Genomic DNA, 19,548 nt, shown 5'->3' with positions numbered 1-19,548 from the left:
AATAGGTAATTAAATACTAAAAACTGGATACAAAACGAACCATTAAAAGTGAAGTCTTGGTCCTTAGAAATGAAATGATCTAAGATTTCAAAGTGAAGCCATCTAAATTTGGTAGTAAGAGTGCTTCTTGCATTAAGCAAGCCAAGTCTACTTCACCGTAAAGCATGCAACTTTCAGTTGAATTCTTTTTCGTATTCACAGTCAGTTCCAGATATATTTTTTTAAATTGTTATGATCCTATGCGTAATATACAAGAATTGAATCCTTTATCAGAAAGTATAAGTTTTTTATTTTGGTTTATATAGTTTTAGGTTATATAATTTCAACATTTAATTTTTGGGATTTGATTATTTTAAGATTTGTAATATTTGATATAATGTGTATGGTGCGACATTACAATATTCATCTAGAGTTAGTCAAATAGAGGATATGATTTTTCATAGATTCATTTCTTATTAATTTTAAAACAATTTAGACATCTATCGAATGTGACGGACGTTACAATTGTGCTTGCCATGGCAGTAATCATCATCAATGACAGGTGCATTGTGCATTATCTAGTCAACCCACACTCGTAAGTTCTCCACAATTTCCACCAGTAGAACGCCATTCATGTTCACTGCTAAACCAACTACATGTTCAAACAAATGGTGAGGATCGGCCATTTTTGCTTACATCCCTCACAGTTGTTCCCTCTTTCCCACCTTCTAATTCTGTACATGCATGGAGATCTTAGAATCTTTGCCTTGCATAACCAAACAAATATATTTTTATTCGAAGTGTGCATAATTCAATTCAAATTATAAAACAGATTGAACTGTTTAAAAATTATAATTTAATTTGTAAAATGGGTTAGTTTAGATTGAAAAATTTTTTAAAAGCAGTTTTCAAGTTAGGTTGTAATTTAAGCAATTTTAAAATCGAATTAAATTGTAAATCGTATTTTTTTAAAATACATATATATAAGTATATTTCACAAAATTTTTCAATAATCAATTAGGTATATAAATTATTTTTTCATATTTATTTTGTTAGTTTTATTTTTATTATTATTATTATTATTATTATTACATATTTATATTATGTTTAATTTTATTAAATAATATATATTTAAAATTGAATAATTTTAATATATTCAAACTGTAATCTAAAACAGATCAAATCGTATTTTTCAGTATAGTTTAGTTTGGTCTGATTTGAAAATTTTTCAAATGATTTTTCCAATTTAGGTTGAAAAAACTCTTAAACTTTACTAAATTGAATCATACACACCCCTATCTTTCACAATAAGATGCGTAATTTTATACATAGAAAGTCTTTATTATTATGGTAAGGCCAAAGGACTATTTCCCACCCAAAGTATGCTAATTTCCCAAAATTTCCCTATTAACTTTGAAAATTTTATTTACCCACTCGTGATTGTTTTAATCTGTTAATTTTAAGGGCAAAATCATTATTCTATATTTAATATTAAAAATAAACTTAAATATGATTTCATTTTTCCCCCTACATTTAAAAAATTAACTTTTCTCCCCTAAACCAAATTTGAAAAAATCACATTGGCCCCCTAGGGTGTAGTTTCAAAATCCTATCACTTTCTCTGACACCATCGTCTATCGTCTCTCCCTCCCGATGATTTTCCTTCCTCCGATAGCTTGCCTCAACTCTACCCCAAGCCCTTTGGCGTCAAGAGAAGTCATCTGGGAAGAGAAATCGTCTTCCCATATGAAGACAAATCATCTCATCTTCGTTTGGGAAGACGATTTCTCTTTTCAGATGACTTCTTTTAGTGCTGGAGGGCTTAGGGTAGAGTTAAGGCAGGCTGTCGGAAGAAGACAAACCATCAGGAGAGAGAGACGGCTAGTGATGGCGTTGAAGAAAGTGACGTGGTTTTGAAACTAAATTTTAGGAAGGGAATGTGATTTTTTAAAACTTGGTTTAGAGGATAAAATATTAGTTTTAAAACTTTTAGAGCGAAAAATGAGATTAACTTTTTAAAAGTTAAGGTTCCGTTAATTTTAACCTACTATAAGTAGATAAATAGAATTTTTAAAGTTAATAAAAAAAATTTTGAAAAAACAACATACTTTAAGTTGGAAATAGTCTTTTTAGCCTTATAGTAATACTTTATGTTTTAACTAGTGGACAGACATAATATCCGATTAATCTTACCCATGATTGTATATTCAATATAATCATTTAAAAGGTTAACGTCTAAAATTAAATTTTGAATTTATAATCAACAATATTATAATATTTCTACTAAATCTTATAATTACGAAGATTGCTTGATCACACAAATATCTCTCACGCTTTTAGGATTAGTCCCATTATGTTCTAGTCTAGGCGACAAGACCCTCAAGTCTGGCCATCTCAAAAAAAATCTCTCTCCTCCGTCAAGTTCAAACCACCCCGCACCACACACACGCACCCAAAACCCAACCCCCCCGCCCCCGGCGGTACAAAGACATTCTTTTATAATCTCTACATCCACGCTATCAAAGTCATCCTTCTGAAGCGAATAGTATGACGTAGGCTCTCGAACGTTAAACTAAACTATGCTAAAAAATCTCCCCACGCCTAACTCTTTTTCTGCACATAATTTGTACTATTGTGTGAATGTCAAAATCCATTGTTGCATTATGTCAATCAAGTACCATGTATCTGGACTTGAATTTATCCCAAGAACAACCGATAGGTTGGGTACCTAATATACCATTATTATTATTATTATTATTGTTATTATTATATGATAATGTCTGATTATGAAAGATGACAACTGATATTATTAACAAAGTTAGTGGCAATTAAATTTAATCCATGGTGGATTTTCCATTAGCTTATTTAACCATTTCTTAATTATAGCGTCCGTGTCAAACGTATGGATAGCACACTCACCCTTCATAATTTAATCTTAATTACATTTCATCCATTGTTTTAAAATTTGGTTCAGATTGATCCATCAAACCAAAAGTCCATGTGAAACTAACTCGGATCATGACTAAAATCTATTTTAATTCTTATGTCAAATTGACTAATTGTTAGATTAGATGAATAACAGTGAATTTGTGATTTAAGTGTTACGTTATATCAATCTATTTATCAAATTAACTTTTTTTTGAAAATAATTAATTAATTTTATAAAATAAAATTAATATATAAAATACACGGGAAATACTCTAAGTAAAGTCATTGGAGACTCAAAAAACAAAGCAAAATGAGCACACAAACTCTCAAATACAAACTAAAAAAAAGTTATAATAAAATGAAAGGAACACGCAGACTCAAAGCATATAAACTAAGTAGATAGCTCCCAAATAGCTTGATATTCAGGTGATATCTTACACCTCAGCTCTAAGGCAACGATTTTGGTCAAATATAAAAAAAAACCTCATGGCGATGTCTGCACTATGATAAAACATTTAATTATTCCTCTCATATCATAAAAAATAAATAGTGACAGATAAAAATAATTAAAAGAACTCAAATATTCCATATAAATATTAATTGATTGAAATTCTTATTATTAATTTTTTTTTTTCAAATTATATTATGATTTTATCGAGTTCATACTTGACACATTGTCATAGAATATTCATAATGAGTCAAAAGATCATTTTAGCATGAGTGATTTATGTAATTTTATTTTTAATTAAAAAAACATAATAACAACGAATTAACAGTAACTAATTATTAATTATATATTTCTTCTTAAAAAAGAAAACTTAGTAATTTAAAAATAATAAAATAAGTAAGGCTAGGTCAAATTCGAATAAATAGTAAGTTAATCTAAATATTTAAGTTTTAATCAACGTAATTTAAATTTAAAATAAAATTATTTTGAATCAAGTTTAAATTTTAATTTATTAATTTTTATAAATTTAAATTAATTTTCAGTATGATTTTATTTAGACTTTAAAATAAGTCCTATACGCATATGTCTCTTATTGATTCACTCTATTACTTTTAAAAATCATTTAGGTTGACTCATTTATCCTTAAACTAAATTATAGGCAATGATGAAATACGCAGTTGAATCCCAATTTTCCAACCAACGCTTGAAATTATTCGATGGTTGAATTTACGAATGTTTTGGTGATGTGCAACTTCGACAAAAAATGGCCCTACACGCAATGCTTTGAATTGTTAACAACCTTTAGCAATTAATCTTGGCCTTCGATTGACCATCGACAATTCTAATATACTTAGTTTGTCAAATATTATACCTTTTCCTCGTATTGATGATAATACTCATAAAAGTCTAATATTGACGTGTAATGGAGCCTCATTATGGAGAATGGATCAATCTCGCTCTTGATTGTTGGCAATAGATAGAATTGGATTTGGTTTCAGTTACTCAAATTTGAATTTGAGCGCGAATTTAATACATTAAATTTGAGTTAAAAATTTAGTTTATTTTTATAAAACAAGTTAAATTCAAACTGATTTGAATACTTAAATTTGAGTCAACTTTGTATTAAATGTCAATACTTTTTAATCGAATATAACTATCAATTTATCAATTTTAAATTAGTTATTTTGAAATCAAAATTTCAAATCATACCTTATTTGGGTATGGTTTGGATTGAATATAACCTTGGTAATAGGAAATAATTGTTGAGTGCGCTAATGATCTTAATCCCCCTTATATATGATATAATAACAAAAATTCTCCCTAAAAATTTGAAAAACAACCAAAATCTATCTACCATTGTTCTCCCAACTAACAAAGGTTAGATTTGAGTTAAGCTAAACTCAAATATAAATCAGTTCGAGTTTGACTCACATCTTTAATAACAAATTTAAATTTAAGTTTAAATTTATTTAAGCTAACTAAAGATGTTATCGATGGTGAGATGATTAATATCACTAATGAGATAAAATAGTATTATTAATAGGATAAACAATATCATCTAGAAAAGATTTAAGTTGAATTCTAGTCAAACTACCAAATTAAAATTCAATCTTTAAATTCAACTCAAAGTGAGCTAAATACCAATTCAACTCAAGTTGGTTTGGTTCAAATATGACCCTACTTTAAATATTTATTTTCACACTTATATTTACACGTAGACGTGGCAAAGGGATTTCAGTCGGGGGGGCTGACGAAGGTCCCCCTTTTGGCATGCCCAATGGGCTATGCTTGGGCTACAAATCAACCCCATGAGTTATCCAGTATGACCTATTATTGTAAAAGATCGCACCTTCGTGAGTTATCTAGGTTATGTCTAAACTTGAAAACCAAACACACAACCCAACCCAGGACAACATGCTACTGTAATAGGTCAAGTGCAATGAATAAAATAATTAAAATATAAATTTTAACTTATTAATTATTAAATTTAAAAAATTATGTTTTATAATAAAGGAAAATATAAAAAGAAGTTATAGTATGATGAGAAATGAAAATTAAACTTATTTATAAGAATTGAATTAAGTTGTTAAGACCAATCTCAGCTACGTGGGGCGACCAAAACTTAAGTTTAGTTGGAATTTAGTATTTTACCTTTATATATAATGGAAGAAAGAAGTTAAAGTATCTCTTTTTAATGTGCAACACTTTTGTATTTACATTTTTACGCAAGTATTCCACATTGAAAAGATATACTTTAACAACTTCTTTCACTCACTACAAATAAAAGCTCAAGTATCAAGTTTCATCCAAACTTACGTTTTAGTTGTCTCATACAACTAATATTGGCAATAATAACTAAATTTACTTATTATAAATAGGTTTATATTATTTTTAATCAATATTTAATTTCCTAACATGTTTTCTTTTATTAGAAAACATAATTTAAAAAAATTATTTAATAAAAAAGGTTATTTATTAATAAAATTAATGTGTAGGCCCATTGAGGGTTGAATATGACATCACTCGCTATAGTGTGGGTTATGACGTACACTTTCATTATCTAGCGTGTTAAGTTGACCTATAAGATTTACACTATAACGAAACTTGGCCTAACATAACTTGCTAGCTTGAATCGAAGTCGGCATAGCACGGTCTGACTCAAAGGATTTCTGTTTTTCCAAAAACGTCATGATATATATAATGCAAGTTGTGATGAGAAAAAAATAAAATAATTTTAATTTTAATTTTGAGTATTATTATGTGTATATATCTTATGTGCATAAATAGATAAATATTTCATGTATATCATCATATAATTGAATATTATTTTATTTTTAATTTAAATTATTTAATTATTTAATAATATATATTATTAATATATCTATTTATATCACCAAAATACAAAGTTCAGTTTTATTGTTTAATTTATTAGCATCATGATTGAGGCATGCCAAATGTCGTGATGTCTGCGGGCAGCGGGGACATGGAATTCGTTGTAACCGTGGGAGTTTCATGTTGCATTTAACAATAAAGCGAAAGCGGATTCTCGAATCGAACGGCCAAGAATCAAGTGGCCTTTGGTCCCAACACGACACTTGCAATGAGTGAGATATCCGATAAAATCAAACTTGTGACGCCACACGCATGTCATGTGCCACCGAACGATTTGCACACCTTGCTTGTTCCTCCCTTGATGCCCTTATTTTTTGGTCTTTTCATATTTTTTTTTCTCATTTAACATGGAAATACTAGGCTGTCTAACCGATGTGATGTCTAGGGCTAAAATCGTATCAATTCACATTGAATATTGCTTAATTCATATTCGATTTGTGTATAAATAAAGATAAACTTATATTCAATAAAAGAATTAGTTAAATTTTATAAATTCATATATTTATTAATTATTATATTCAAAACAAAAATTTAAAAATTTAAAATATAATTATAATATTTTAAACTTTTAAAAATTATTTGATATAAATTGCGTCTCACAAGCTCACCGTATTGACCAACAATAATCTTGAATTTAGTTAGATAACAATTAAACCAAATCCTACTTGACATAAGTCAAATTGTGAGCAACTTGATTTTTCAATACCCATAACACACATGATTATATATATCTAATTATGATTAGATTCAAATCAAACTAGTTTTATTTAATTTAATGTTTACTTTTATTTGAATTAAAAGTTTAGTTCAATAACTCAACTTAAGTTTGATTTAAATTTTTTTCAATAAAAATATTTATCTCATTTATAATATTATATATTTTATTAATAATATTATATATTTTTTTAATAATTTTTTAAAAAATTATTAATAAATTTAAATTCAAATTAACTATTATAGATTTAAATTAAACTTAAAACATCTTATATTTAAGTTTAATTTGGCTCTAAAGGAAAATTATCTTTGATTTGTAAACCTAATTATTCAAAGTCGCTTTCTGAAATTTGTCTCAATTTGACCATATGCAATGATGAAAGGGACTTGAAATCTACACGCTAGCACCCTGAATCTGATCTACCACACAGCCCGTGGATGCTGACGTGGACTTTTCCACACGTGTGCTGCATACCTCATATCCAGATGGTTCACATTCATGCGTGGGGAAAGCCTCCACTAACGCGCCAATCACACGTGCCCATGGAATCTCTTTTCACTTGGGCTCTGTCAATGTTTCACACTTCTCACGTGGCACCTGCCATGCAGTTCTTTATCGCCACGTGTGCAGAATTATTGTGTAGAGAAGATAATTTAGGTATGTAGATGTAGTTGTGATTAAAATCATACTATGCTTGATGTAAGGTAACAATAATAATAAGGCCAAAGCGCTTACTCCCACCCAAAATTTAACTCATTTCCCAATACATTTTTTAGAAATTTCCAAAACTCAAATATCAATTCATAAATAATAAAAAATTTATCAAAAAATTAAAAATAAAAGGTAAAATTATTATTTTATTATTAAACTATAAAACCTCATATTATTTCCCCCTCATTGATTTAAAAAATTAATATATTTTTTTCAATAATTAAGTTTTGAAAAATTTACTTATTTTTTTCATCTTTTTTTCGATAACCATCTTCGTTCTTTTTATCATGGAACAACATTCCCATCATTGCAATTTTGTCAAATGAAAACAATTCATTATCTTCATGTAGATAATTAACATCAAAAGATTCCTCTGATGTCGAAGACAAAGATGACAATTCATCTTCATCTCTCTGTCAGATGAAAACAATTCATCTTTATTCTATAAAATTGCTATGGTGGAAAGGCCAACATTGGGAGGAGAAGATGGTAGAAAGATTAGCTTACTATAGGAACGACTTTTGCCCGTTGGAGAAAGAAGAAAAAACTAAAAAAAAAAGAGATTTTTTTTTAAATTTAGTCTTGGGGGAAAGTTGTTTGATTTTCAAATTAAGGAAGGAAAATAATATTAGTTTTTAGAATTTTAGAGTTTAGTAGTAAAATAATAATTTTATCCCTTATAATTAACTATTTTAATTAGGTTTAATAACGTATAGGTGAATGTTTAGATTTTTAAAACCTCGAGTATAATTGAGAAAACGTTAAACTTGAGGTGGGAGTAACTCTTTTGGCCTAATAATGAATATACTTAAAAATTTAGTTACATTTCAGACCAATTGAAAAACCACGGTTGGAGCAGAGAGGGTGATGGATGCCACGTGGACCATTATAAAATGACATGAGGAATTTAGATGTCCCCCCCAAGGTTTGTCTGAAGACTTTTACCCATTAAATATATAAATCAAGTTTCCCCCCAAAACCTAACTCATGTTAATATGAAAGAATTTTGACATAGTGCTAGAAAGTTAAATTACTATATCACTTTAACTATTTTATTTTTTTAAATTATCATATCGTCCTAAATTAAAAAATTTTAAAATAGTCATTCATATATCAAATTTGTCATTAGTACCCTTTTTTTCTTTCATTTATATTTTTCTTGTTGATGGTTTTAGTGGGTTTGGTTGAGAGACAATTTTGATGGGTTTATATTTCAATAGGTGACAATTATGATGATTAGAGTTTCTAAATTTATATTATAAGAATTGAATTACATATTTTCAAATATATAAAAACACTAACTTGTCACAATTGATGGTTTCGGTGGGTTAGGGCTTAGGTGGGTGGCAATCATGACAACTATGAGTTTGGGGGGATTTGGGTTTGAATGGAAGTTTATGGCATCTAGGTTTTCATATTTGAATTGTAAAAATTGAATTATAACTTTTCAAATGACAATACTATCATGTTTGAGGGTTTTGATGGATTTAAGTTCGGATGGATGGTTGTTATGGTAACTAAGGGTGTTAACTTGAATTATAAGGACTAAATTAAAATTTTTAACTTATAAAATGGTCTAATACATATTTGATGGTTTTTATGGAAGAAGTTCTAATGGATTTGGAGGTGACACTTGTAACAACTAAGGTTTTTAAACTTGTAAAAAGTCAATCTATCATATTGAAAAGGCCTAAAGACTATTTCCCTATCAAAGAATTCTCTCATCTCAAGTTTCAATTACTTAATTTTGAAAATCTCATTTATCCATCTATAAACAGTTAAAGTTAACAAAACTCTAACTCTTAAAATTTTTTTTTTTTCCTTTCTAAACCCTAAAAACTAATAACTTTTCTTATAGATCAAATTTTAAAAAATAACATTTCTTCTATAGGGTTTAGTTTTCAAACTTTAACGCCATCTCTTGTGCTTCTCTAGTGACAACTCCTTTCTTTTCCTTCGGAGGTTGGCCTCTCACCATTTTTCCCTTCAACCGATAGTCTTAAACCTAACAGAAGATGATGTTTTGTCTAAAAAGATGAAACATTGTCTCTCAAACAAAACATTGTCTCTCTAACGAAAACGAGAGATCTTATTTTCCCTGACAAAAACAAGATCTCTCGTCTTTGCCTTCCCTTATGAAGACAAGACTCTTGTCTTTATTGGGAAAGACAAACAATTTCATCTTTCCAACGAAGTTGAGAGTTATTTATGATATCAATCGATGCAATCAAAACTTCCAAACGAGAAAAGTTTGGCCGTCAGAGGGAAAGAAGGCTTTGAGAGATATTTTTCATTGATTATAGCATCAGATTTGATTTAAAGATCTAGAAACTAAACCTTTAAGGGAAAATATTATTTTTTAAAACTTGAGTTAGGGGAAAATGTCATTTTTTTAAACTTGGTTTAGAGGAAAATTTTTAGTTTTTAAAATTTAAAGGGAAAAAATAGATTAAATTTTAGTTTATTTTTAATATTATAGATAAAATAATGATTTAGCTTCTAAAATCACTAATTTTAACCATCTATGGATAGATGGATGTTTGAAATTTTCAAAGATATAGGATAAAAACTTAAGAAAACAAGATATTTTGGATGGGAAAAAATCCTTTGACCTATTTAAAATGTTAAGGCGAGAGATATAAAAAAAATTTGGTTCTTTTTAATTCTTTTTTATTTTATCCTTATGAATTATATATCATTAGTATTTATTCAGATTATAGGTGAGAAAGTACGGTTTTTTGTATTCAGTGGGTGGACAATGTTTGAAGCAAAGTTGGGTCGGGAATAGGATATTCACTCTTTTATTCATCCGCCGTATTGAACCTCCTTTGTAAGTTCTTGTACTTTTGCTTGCTCACTCCCTTTTATCTTCCTCCCGTTTCCCTTTCTAGCGAGACAAGTAGGAAGGAAAAACTAAATTAAATAATAAATTTTTCTATAAATTAAAAAATATATAGAAAAATTATAAGCAAGATAAAGAAAATCAAATCTTCACAGGAATAAGTGAACCTAAACTTGGGAGTCATAATCGACAGATCTTCAACTGACTCCCTCAAATGGCGGCGCCATTTGCGGACGGAGGTGGCGGAGTAGGAGGCGTGGCTGTAATGGCAGGTCCGGTGAAACCAATCGACGCTTCTACACAATCCAAAACTTGTTTGAAGAACTCGGTGTTGAAATCGCCGATTCTTATCTTCTTGTTCTTCCACAAGGCGATTAAGTCCGAGCTCGTTGGGCTTCACCGAGCCGCCATGGCCTTCGCCACCAATTTGGATGCCGTTGGTGATATCAGTAGCCTGTTGGAGCGGTATCACTTCCTTCGCGCGATTTATAAGCACCACTGCAATGCAGAAGACGAGGTAATGCGTCGTCGTTTTTTATTTTTCTGCTTGTAGTTTCGAAATTTTCATTCATAATTGTGAAATTCAGTTTTCTCTTCATTTTTACGTTACTAATTTGAAGTGATTGTTTGATTAATTGTTTCTGGCTATTTTTTTTTTTAAGCTAAGTAAAAATCTCTAGGTCGAACTTTAACTTGCTGAATAAGAAGTAGGAGGATAATGGAGAATACAAAGCTAGAGTTAGAAGCTATGTTATTTGTTTGGATAAGTGTTGATGTTTGATTGAACTTACAAACAATCAGGTGGCAATACATTGTTCTTTTGTAGTACATGGTTTGGTGGAGAGGTTCATAGACCATTATGTTTTGTTGGAATTGCATATATGTGTTCGTGTGATTGATGGTATATTTTTTCGAAACCTTAACTTAGCATGTGTTGTGAGCAGTTTGGAAGGACGCAAGCTGCTGGGTGGGATAATGGATAGTTGTTGGATCTTGCACTGCATATCATTTTGAACATCATTAAGAGGCCATAAATATAGATTCAAAAATTATTGTTTGTTGGATAGTACTGTTTATTATTTATTAGAATCAGCACAGATGGCATACAATCCGACATCTGGATAAATTGTCCTGCTAGGATGTGTTCTTTTGGAATGACTTAAATTACCATATAATACTATATTTCCTTTTATAATTTGTATTAGTCTATGTTATGGTTGGATTACCGACAAAGAAGTTAAAAAGGAAAAAAAAAGGAAATTGGATGCTGTGGAACTTGCAACAATGAAAAAACTAAGGGTTTTTAGTGGAACCACTGATCCCTAGAGATTGTTTGCAGTTCCAGCATTTTCCTTAGGGATGTTTGTTGTTCCAGCATTCCGTGTTAATTTATCATTATAGTTCAAGGCAACCAAAGAGGAAAATAGAAAAAAAGAAAAGATAAAATACGTGCTTCTTATAGAAAATACACAATCAACAAATCTCCCAAAACTAAGACTTTGAATAAATTCTGGAAAATATAGCTCTTGTTGTTTCTTCTTATGTTGTAAACCATACATGTACAAATTTACTTTATACAGCTTTTCATTGCTTTGTAGAGTTTTTTTCCATTGTAAGGCTTTTTCTTTTGAGAAAAAAATTAAATGATCGTCCCTTGGCGAGGTTCAAATGCAGATGGATTAGATTAAATTCTTTTTGTTGTTTTATTACCGCTCTTGTTTATTTTGGCATTCAATAAAATAGCAATACTTTCTCAAGTTTCCACTCTCTTCTGGCAGTAATGCATTTTATGTGGGTTTTTTTTATTCAATTAAACAGTAGGTGCAATTAGTGTTTGTTTTGCATTTTGACCTTTCATTCCCTCTGCTCAAATAAAGTGCCTTAAAAGTGTGGGTGCTGGTTCACTTTTGCACCTTCTGTGTTGGACTTATAAATCATGGGACTGAATTTTTCAAAATTTTGTATGTTCATTTTTTAATGCAATTCATACCTATTTGAATGGCTAAATTTCAAGAATTGGCAGTTAAATGTATTTAAATAATTTCCAAAACAGCGATGTATTGTTGTTATGCTCTTGCTCTGCTGGTAGTTTTTCCTGTGTTTGGATATTATGTTCTATTTTAGGTACTTCTAGTGAGCTTCATGAATGGATAACAAAATAAAGGTTTGGCAATCAGCAAAATGGAGATGGAATATGAAAAGAAACATGTATATTTATTAAATTACATCCTTAAATTGACGTTAGAAGTTGTTTTATTCCCCATGCCCTTACAATTAATAGAAGTCATCCTATATGCTACTTAAAATTGTAGGTTATCTTTCCAGCTCTTGATATACGTGTGAAGAATGTGGCAAGAACTTACTCCCTTGAACATGAGGGAGAGACAATTCTTTTTGATCAGTTATTTCAGTTGCTGAATTCTGGTATGCAAAATGAAGAAAGTTATCGTAGAGAGTTAGCCTCTTGTACAGGAGCCCTTCAGACATCCATTAGCCAGCATATGTCCAAGGAGGAGGAACAGGTACCTATTTGTTTATTATGCAGGGATAACTTGGTCTCTCTCTCTCTTTTCATGTGTGTGTGTGTGTGTGTTTTTTTTTCCCAATACTTTTGCAGAGCAGTGCAAACCTTTTTCTATTTGGTTTTGTACTTAACCTCTTGAAGTGCTTTAATTGAACGTATTTGAATCTCAGCTGCTTATAATTGAAATTTGCAGGTCTTTCCCTTGCTTATTGAGAAATTTTCATTTGAAGAGCAGGCATCATTAGTCTGGCAGTTTCTGTGCAGTATTCCTGTTAATATGATGGCTGAGTTTCTTCCATGGCTTTCCACCTCTATATCATCTGATGAACGTCAAGATATGGAAAAGTGCTTGTGCAGGATAATTCCAAAGGAGAAACTTCTTCATCAGGTTATATTTGCCTGGATGAAAGGAGGAAAAGTATCTCATAATAGTTGTGAAGATAATTGGGAGGCTGGATGCCAAAATACTGGTTCTGGTGCCCTGGTCTGTGAAACTGACATGGGACCTTTTGCTTGTGAATCTGCCAAAACTGTTAAAAGGAAATATGTGGAGCTGAGTTGTGATGTTGCCAATTCTTGTTTGTCCAGTCCTATTGATGAAATTGTGCTTTGGCATAATGCTATAAAATGTGAGTTAAAAGATATAGCTAAGGCTGCTAGGAAGATTCAACTTTCTGGAGATTTTTCTGACTTGTCTGCATTCAACAAGAGGCTGCAATTTATTGCAGAAGTCTGTATATTTCATAGGTTTGTTTTTGTTTCCTTTATGTTTCTGCTCTTGTGATCATTGCATTGTCAATTGGATTGAGTTTAATGGTTCAGCAGTGGCATATCAAATTAATATTCTCACAAACCAGGACTGCTAACAGTGAAATGACTCTGTCTCAAGCTGGGAATGGAAATTAGTCCCCAATTAGCTCTCTGAAGTATTGGAGGCATGGAGTAAAAGTCCCTTTAGTTTCTTAACCGCTTTGAACTTCTTGGGATCTTTGTCCTCTCTCTTACTTCTCTTCTCCCGTGAGGGATTTATATAACTCATTAAAAAGAAAAGGATAAAGAAATATATGTATTTTTATTATGAGAGAGCATATTGTTATTATGCCTTAATTGTTGATATTTTTAATCGCTTACATTTTATGAAATAAACTTCTTGTGCTCTCTAACTGCAGTATTGCTGAGGACAAAGTTATATTCCCTGCTGTAGATGCAGAACTCTCATTTGCTCAGGAGCATGCAGAAGAAGAAATTCAATTTGACAAGCTGAGGTGCCTGATAGAAAGTATTCAAAGTACTGGAGTCAACTCATCTTCTGCTGAATTCTACACAAAATTGTGCTCACAGGCTGATCTTATAATGGCCAGCATAAAGAAGCACTTCCACAATGAGGAAGTTCAGGTGAGCATTTTTTTGTTGCTCTATGACAAGTAGCTCAGTCTTACTGAAATGAGGGGTGTCTAATTACTATTTATTTTATTCCTCATGTTAGTAATGCTTCGATAATTCCTTAATGTCGTCTTCTTTTTTATCACTTTAAAACTTCAATCAAGCATGTCTGTTTTCTGTCAAATCCATCTAATATCAGCCTTGAACAGGTTCTTCCACTTGCTCGGAAACATTTTAGCCCCAAAAGACAGAGAGAACTTCTCTATCAGAGCTTATGTGTGATGCCCTTGAAATTGATTGAATGTGTCTTACCATGGTTGGTAGGATCACTGAGTGAAGAAGAAGCTAGGTCCTTTCTTCAAAATATGTATATGGCAGGTTCAGTCTTGATTTTCACTCTTAATTTTTTTATTAGTATTTATTATAATTTTTTATGCACTGTGTGCTGCTTGTTTTGTTTTGTCAGTTGCTAACTGCCATAATTATCTGATGCAGCTCCAGCATCAGATTCGGCTTTAGTTACACTTTTTTCTGGTTGGGCATGCAAAGGTCATTCGAGGGATGTGTGCTTGTCTTCAAGTGCAATTGGTTGTTGTCCTGCGAGAATGGCAGGAAGCAAAGAAGATATTAAACAACCATCCTGCATGTGCAGTCATATGTTTTCTTTTGAGGAAAAGCCCGCATTGTTTCAAGAAGATGAAAAAGATGATGATAGAAGGCTAGTCAAATGTGGAACCTTGATGCCATTAGGAAACTGTGATGCCTGTTCACCTATACAGTTTGAAAATAAGCAGAAGTCATCTTGTGGCAATCAATCTTGCTGTGTCCCTGGCTTAGGAGTGAATGGCAGTAATCTTGGCACTTCTCTTGCTGCTGCAAAGTCTCTTCGTTCCTTGTCTTTTGGTCCTTCTGCACCTTCTCTTAACTCCAGTCTCTTTAACTCCAGTCTCTTTAACTGGGAAACAGATTTAAGTTCAGCAGACATTGGATGCACATCTGGACCTATTGATAATTTATTTAAATTTCATAAAGCCATCCGGAAAGACTTGGAATATTTGGACATCGAATCTGGGAAACTTAATGATTGCAATGAGAGTTTTCTTAGACAGTTTACTGGTAGATTTCATCTGTTGAAGGGTTTATATAGAGCTCATAGTAATGCGGAAGATGACATAGTATTTCCAGCATTAGAATCTAAAGAGACTCTTCATAATGTGAGTCATTCTTACACTCTAGATCATAGGCAGGAGGAGAAATTATTTGAAGATATTTCATCGGCGCTTTCTGAACTTACACAACTTCATGAATGTTTAAATATCAGTCTCTCTGATGATATTACCAGAAATGAAGCTGTGAGAAAGTACAATGAGAAAGCCACTGAGCTTCAGGGCATGTGCAAGTCCATAAGAGTGACACTAGATCAGCATCTTTTCCGAGAAGAACTTGAGCTGTGGCCCTTATTTGATATTCATTTTTCTGTGGAGGAACAGGATAAAATTGTTGGTCGTATAATAGGTACTACGGGTGCAGAAGTACTTCAATCAATGCTCCCATGGGTGACATCAGCTCTTACACAAGAGGAGCAGAATATAATGATGGACACATGGAAGCAGGCAACCAGAAACACAATGTTCAGTGAGTGGCTTAATGAATGGTGGGAAGGATCTGCAGCAGCTCCACCCACAGCAACATCAGAGGGTTGTACATCACTTGGTTTGTGACTTTCTTCTTAATTTCTTAATTCTTCGCTTTGCTTTTGTCTAATTTGATGCAAATATGGACTGTGCTCCTTATTGTTGCATCTTGAGATTTGCAACATAATAAATTTATGAACATTGTACATTTGATGATCTCTTGCTAATATATCTTCAATTTGTACTCTGTAGGCTCTGATGTCCATGAAAGCCTGGATCACAGTGATCATACTTTTAAACCTGGGTGGAATGATATTTTCCGAATGAATCAAAATGAGCTGGAAGCAGAGATAAGAAAAGTTTCTCGGGATTCAACTCTTGACCCCAGAAGAAAAGCTTATCTTATTCAAAATCTTATGACCAGGTCTGTTTCTGCTGTCATCATGCTGTGATCCTGTTTTTGCATTTATGCATATTATTATGCGTGTATTTACTCGTCTATTCATGAAACAATGTCAGTCGCTGGATTGCTTCTCAACAGAAGTCACTCCAAGCAAGAGAGAATGAATGTTCCAATGGTGAAGATATATTTGGCTGTTCTCCATCATTTCGGGATTTTGAGAAAGGAATTTTTGGATGTGAGCATTATAAGAGGAATTGCAAAGTTCGTGCTGCTTGCTGTGGCAAGTTGTTTACATGCAGGTTTTGCCATGATAAAGTCAGTGACCATTCTATGGATAGGTAACTTTTGGTCATTTATTGCTTTCTTAATTCTGTGTGACTTTTGCATGCTTGATGGTGTATTTTATTTGATTGCAGAAAGGCTACTACTGAAATGATGTGCATGCGATGCTTGAAAATTCAACCTGTAGGGCCAGTTTGCACAACACCCTCCTGCGGTGGTTTCTCTATGGCAAAGTATTATTGCCCCATCTGCAAATTTTTCGATGACGAAAGGTACAAGTGCTTAGAATCTTTTTCTTTTTACCTTATAGTGCTTGGTGATTTAACTAAACTTCAAACCTTAACAGAATACAGTATACTAAGATATGGCTGTATGAACTTAGAAGCTGTTAGTAGCTTACTGTTGTATCTGAAACAGTTGTTTCTGTTACAGCTTATAATAGTAAGGGTCATTAAGATCCTTTAATTCTAGGAATACACAAATATAAAAGAAAGATGCTATGTGCTCTTATCATGAGTAGTAATTTGGAAACTAATAATGATACGTTCCCATATAATTGTGTTATTTTATCCTTAATTCAAAAACCACTTTATCTCATGACGACGCATTATTATTGGTATCAAATTCGTATTCATTATAAGTGTATATAATTTTATTAAATATAAAACTATGAAAGGAGGAGTAGAAAATAACAAACATAAAAACAGAGAGTTTATTCTAGGATTTTATCCTAGAACCAAATCCTATAAAATCAGAGATTTTACTCTAGGATCTTAACGGTATCAAGTTTAAGAGATGATACATAATCTCATTATTTATTATTGTGAACCATATGAAGAATCTGATAATCTAATCTTTATAGGATATAAATCCAGTTCCCATTTACTCTTGGTGGTCTTAGAATTTATGTTGAAGCTGCTGTGTAGTTCATTCCTCACTAGTCCATTTGTTAATCACTTTCGGTTCATTTCAGGGTTGTTTATCATTGCCCTTTCTGCAATTTATGCCGTGTTGGGAGGGGCCTTGGTGTTGATTTTTTTCATTGCATGACATGCAATTGCTGCCTGGCGATGAAGTTAGTGGATCACAAGTGCCGAGAGAAAGGTCTAGAAACAAATTGCCCCATATGCTGTGATTTTCTCTTCACATCAAGTGCGACTGTCAGAGCACTTCCTTGTGGCCACTTCATGCATTCGGCTTGCTTTCAGGTCTATTCATTTCTGTGTTTTGCCTTCAATGTGGAAAGAAATATTACGAAATCGATACTAAATTTGGCTTACACTTGATATTTTCAGGCATACACGTGCAGCCACTACATCTGCCCGCTTTGTTGCAAATCCTTAGGAGATATGGCGGTAAGAAAATTCTTCTACTAAATTAAATCATCTTTTTGCAAAATATCATTTGGTTTCTAAAACCCTCTGCTCCCATTTACAGGTTTACTTCGGCATGCTTGATGCACTTTTGGCTTCAGAGGAGCTTCCAGAAGAATATAGGGATCGCTGTCAGGTAAACCATTCGGCATTGTTGAAACTGCTCAGCTCTACAGTCTTTTCTTCTTTTTCCCTTCCAGAATTGACTCTGATTATGGCGATCCAGGATATCCTGTGTAACGACTGCGATAAGAAGGGAAGTGCGCGCTTCCACTGGCTCTACCACAAGTGTGGATTCTGTGGATCATATAATACCAGAGTAATCAAGGTGGATTCGACAACAAATCCCAACTGCTCAACCTCAAATTGATGTTGATATAGGTGTTTAAGAATAGAATTATATGTATAAACAAATTTTACTAACTTTTTTATACAAATTGATGTAATAATATGTGATTGAGTGATATGATTGTTTACTTTTCTCATATTTTGAAATCACTCAAATATATATTACCACATTAGTTTGTATAAATTAGTAAAATTTGGTTGTATGTATAGATTATTCCTTTTTTAAATACCGCAAAGTCGCTGTTTTACATGCTTTCTAGACCACATGTCAACATAATAGGCAATTCAATTTTCCTTTTTTTTTTTTTCAAAATTTTTAAATTAGTACAATACCATTTTGTGTAGCTGTTCTGTTCTTCATACCATGGTACTTTCTTCCCAAAATAATAATTCAATGGAAGAAGAATGTATAGTGAAATTGAATATTTGTTCACTTTCGTTTGCCTTGTTTATTTAGGTCTGGATTCTTCTTAAAAAGTCACCATGGTAATATTTTCACTTGTCAATACTTTTGGAGAGATTTCGATATGGTATTTTTGTGTGAAGTAATTAATATTTTCTCATTTAACTTTCACCTTTAAACATTTTTCTAGCCATTGAATGAATCAATCTCATTTTTTTACAAATTTTTTTTTTTAAATAAAATTTGCTAATAACAATCCAAATCAATCTTCCACCCCAATCCAAATAGGGGTTGGTTTAACTTTGATTTGAATCTATCATTATTAATTCGATTCAAATTTAAGTTTAGATAAATAGTATTAGTAGTGTGGTTAATATTGTCAAAAGAGAATTTAAGTTAAATTTGAATAAAGTAATCCAATTGATAGTTCAATTTGAATGTAAGTTAAATCCAGTTGAATATTAATTCGAATTAAGTTAACTCAACTTTGGCCTTTGCATCAATTGAATTATCTTTCAGCACGTCAGCCTCTTTTTTCCTCCTGTAGCTTTTACTGTTTAACCTCCTATGGTGTTGGTACCACAACTTCCTTCTTAAGCTTAAATAACTATCTAGGTAACAAAACTTTGTTAACCTTATAGATCACTAATGGCTCCTCATCCTTCATAACTAAAGATAACCCA

General features: G+C 31.7%; 1 protein-coding gene across 3 annotated transcripts; it reads left to right on the top strand.

Annotated features, from left to right (window-relative positions):
* Positions 1-10,453: 10,453 nt before the first annotated feature.
* LOC123214176 (zinc finger protein BRUTUS-like) lies at positions 10,454-18,895 on the top strand. Of its 3 annotated transcripts, none has more exons than XM_044633935.1 (14): positions 10,454-10,503; positions 10,709-11,032; positions 12,828-13,037; positions 13,233-13,786; positions 14,209-14,434; positions 14,632-14,800; positions 14,918-16,135; positions 16,309-16,480; positions 16,576-16,797; positions 16,876-17,013; positions 17,715-17,949; positions 18,037-18,096; positions 18,179-18,250; positions 18,341-18,895. In XM_044633935.1, exons 2-14 carry the CDS (start codon positions 10,730-10,732, stop codon positions 18,482-18,484), a joined length of 3,723 nt encoding a protein of 1,240 aa, XP_044489870.1. In that variant the 5' UTR covers positions 10,454-10,503; positions 10,709-10,729; the 3' UTR covers positions 18,485-18,895. The 3 variants fall into 3 exon arrangements, with proteins under 3 accessions (XP_044489870.1, XP_044489869.1, XP_044489871.1); XM_044633934.1 differs by having other exon boundaries at positions 10,486-10,503; positions 10,671-11,032; XM_044633936.1 differs by lacking the exon at positions 10,454-10,503 and having other exon boundaries at positions 10,897-11,032; positions 12,841-13,037.
* Positions 18,896-19,548: the final 653 nt, after the last annotated feature.

This window comes from Mangifera indica, chromosome 4 (genome assembly GCF_011075055.1).
Source record: "Mangifera indica cultivar Alphonso chromosome 4, CATAS_Mindica_2.1, whole genome shotgun sequence".
Classification (NCBI taxonomy): Eukaryota; Viridiplantae; Streptophyta; class Magnoliopsida; order Sapindales; family Anacardiaceae; genus Mangifera; species Mangifera indica.
Note: the sequence above shows the minus strand (reverse complement) of the source record. Positions and strands in the feature narration are given on the sequence as shown.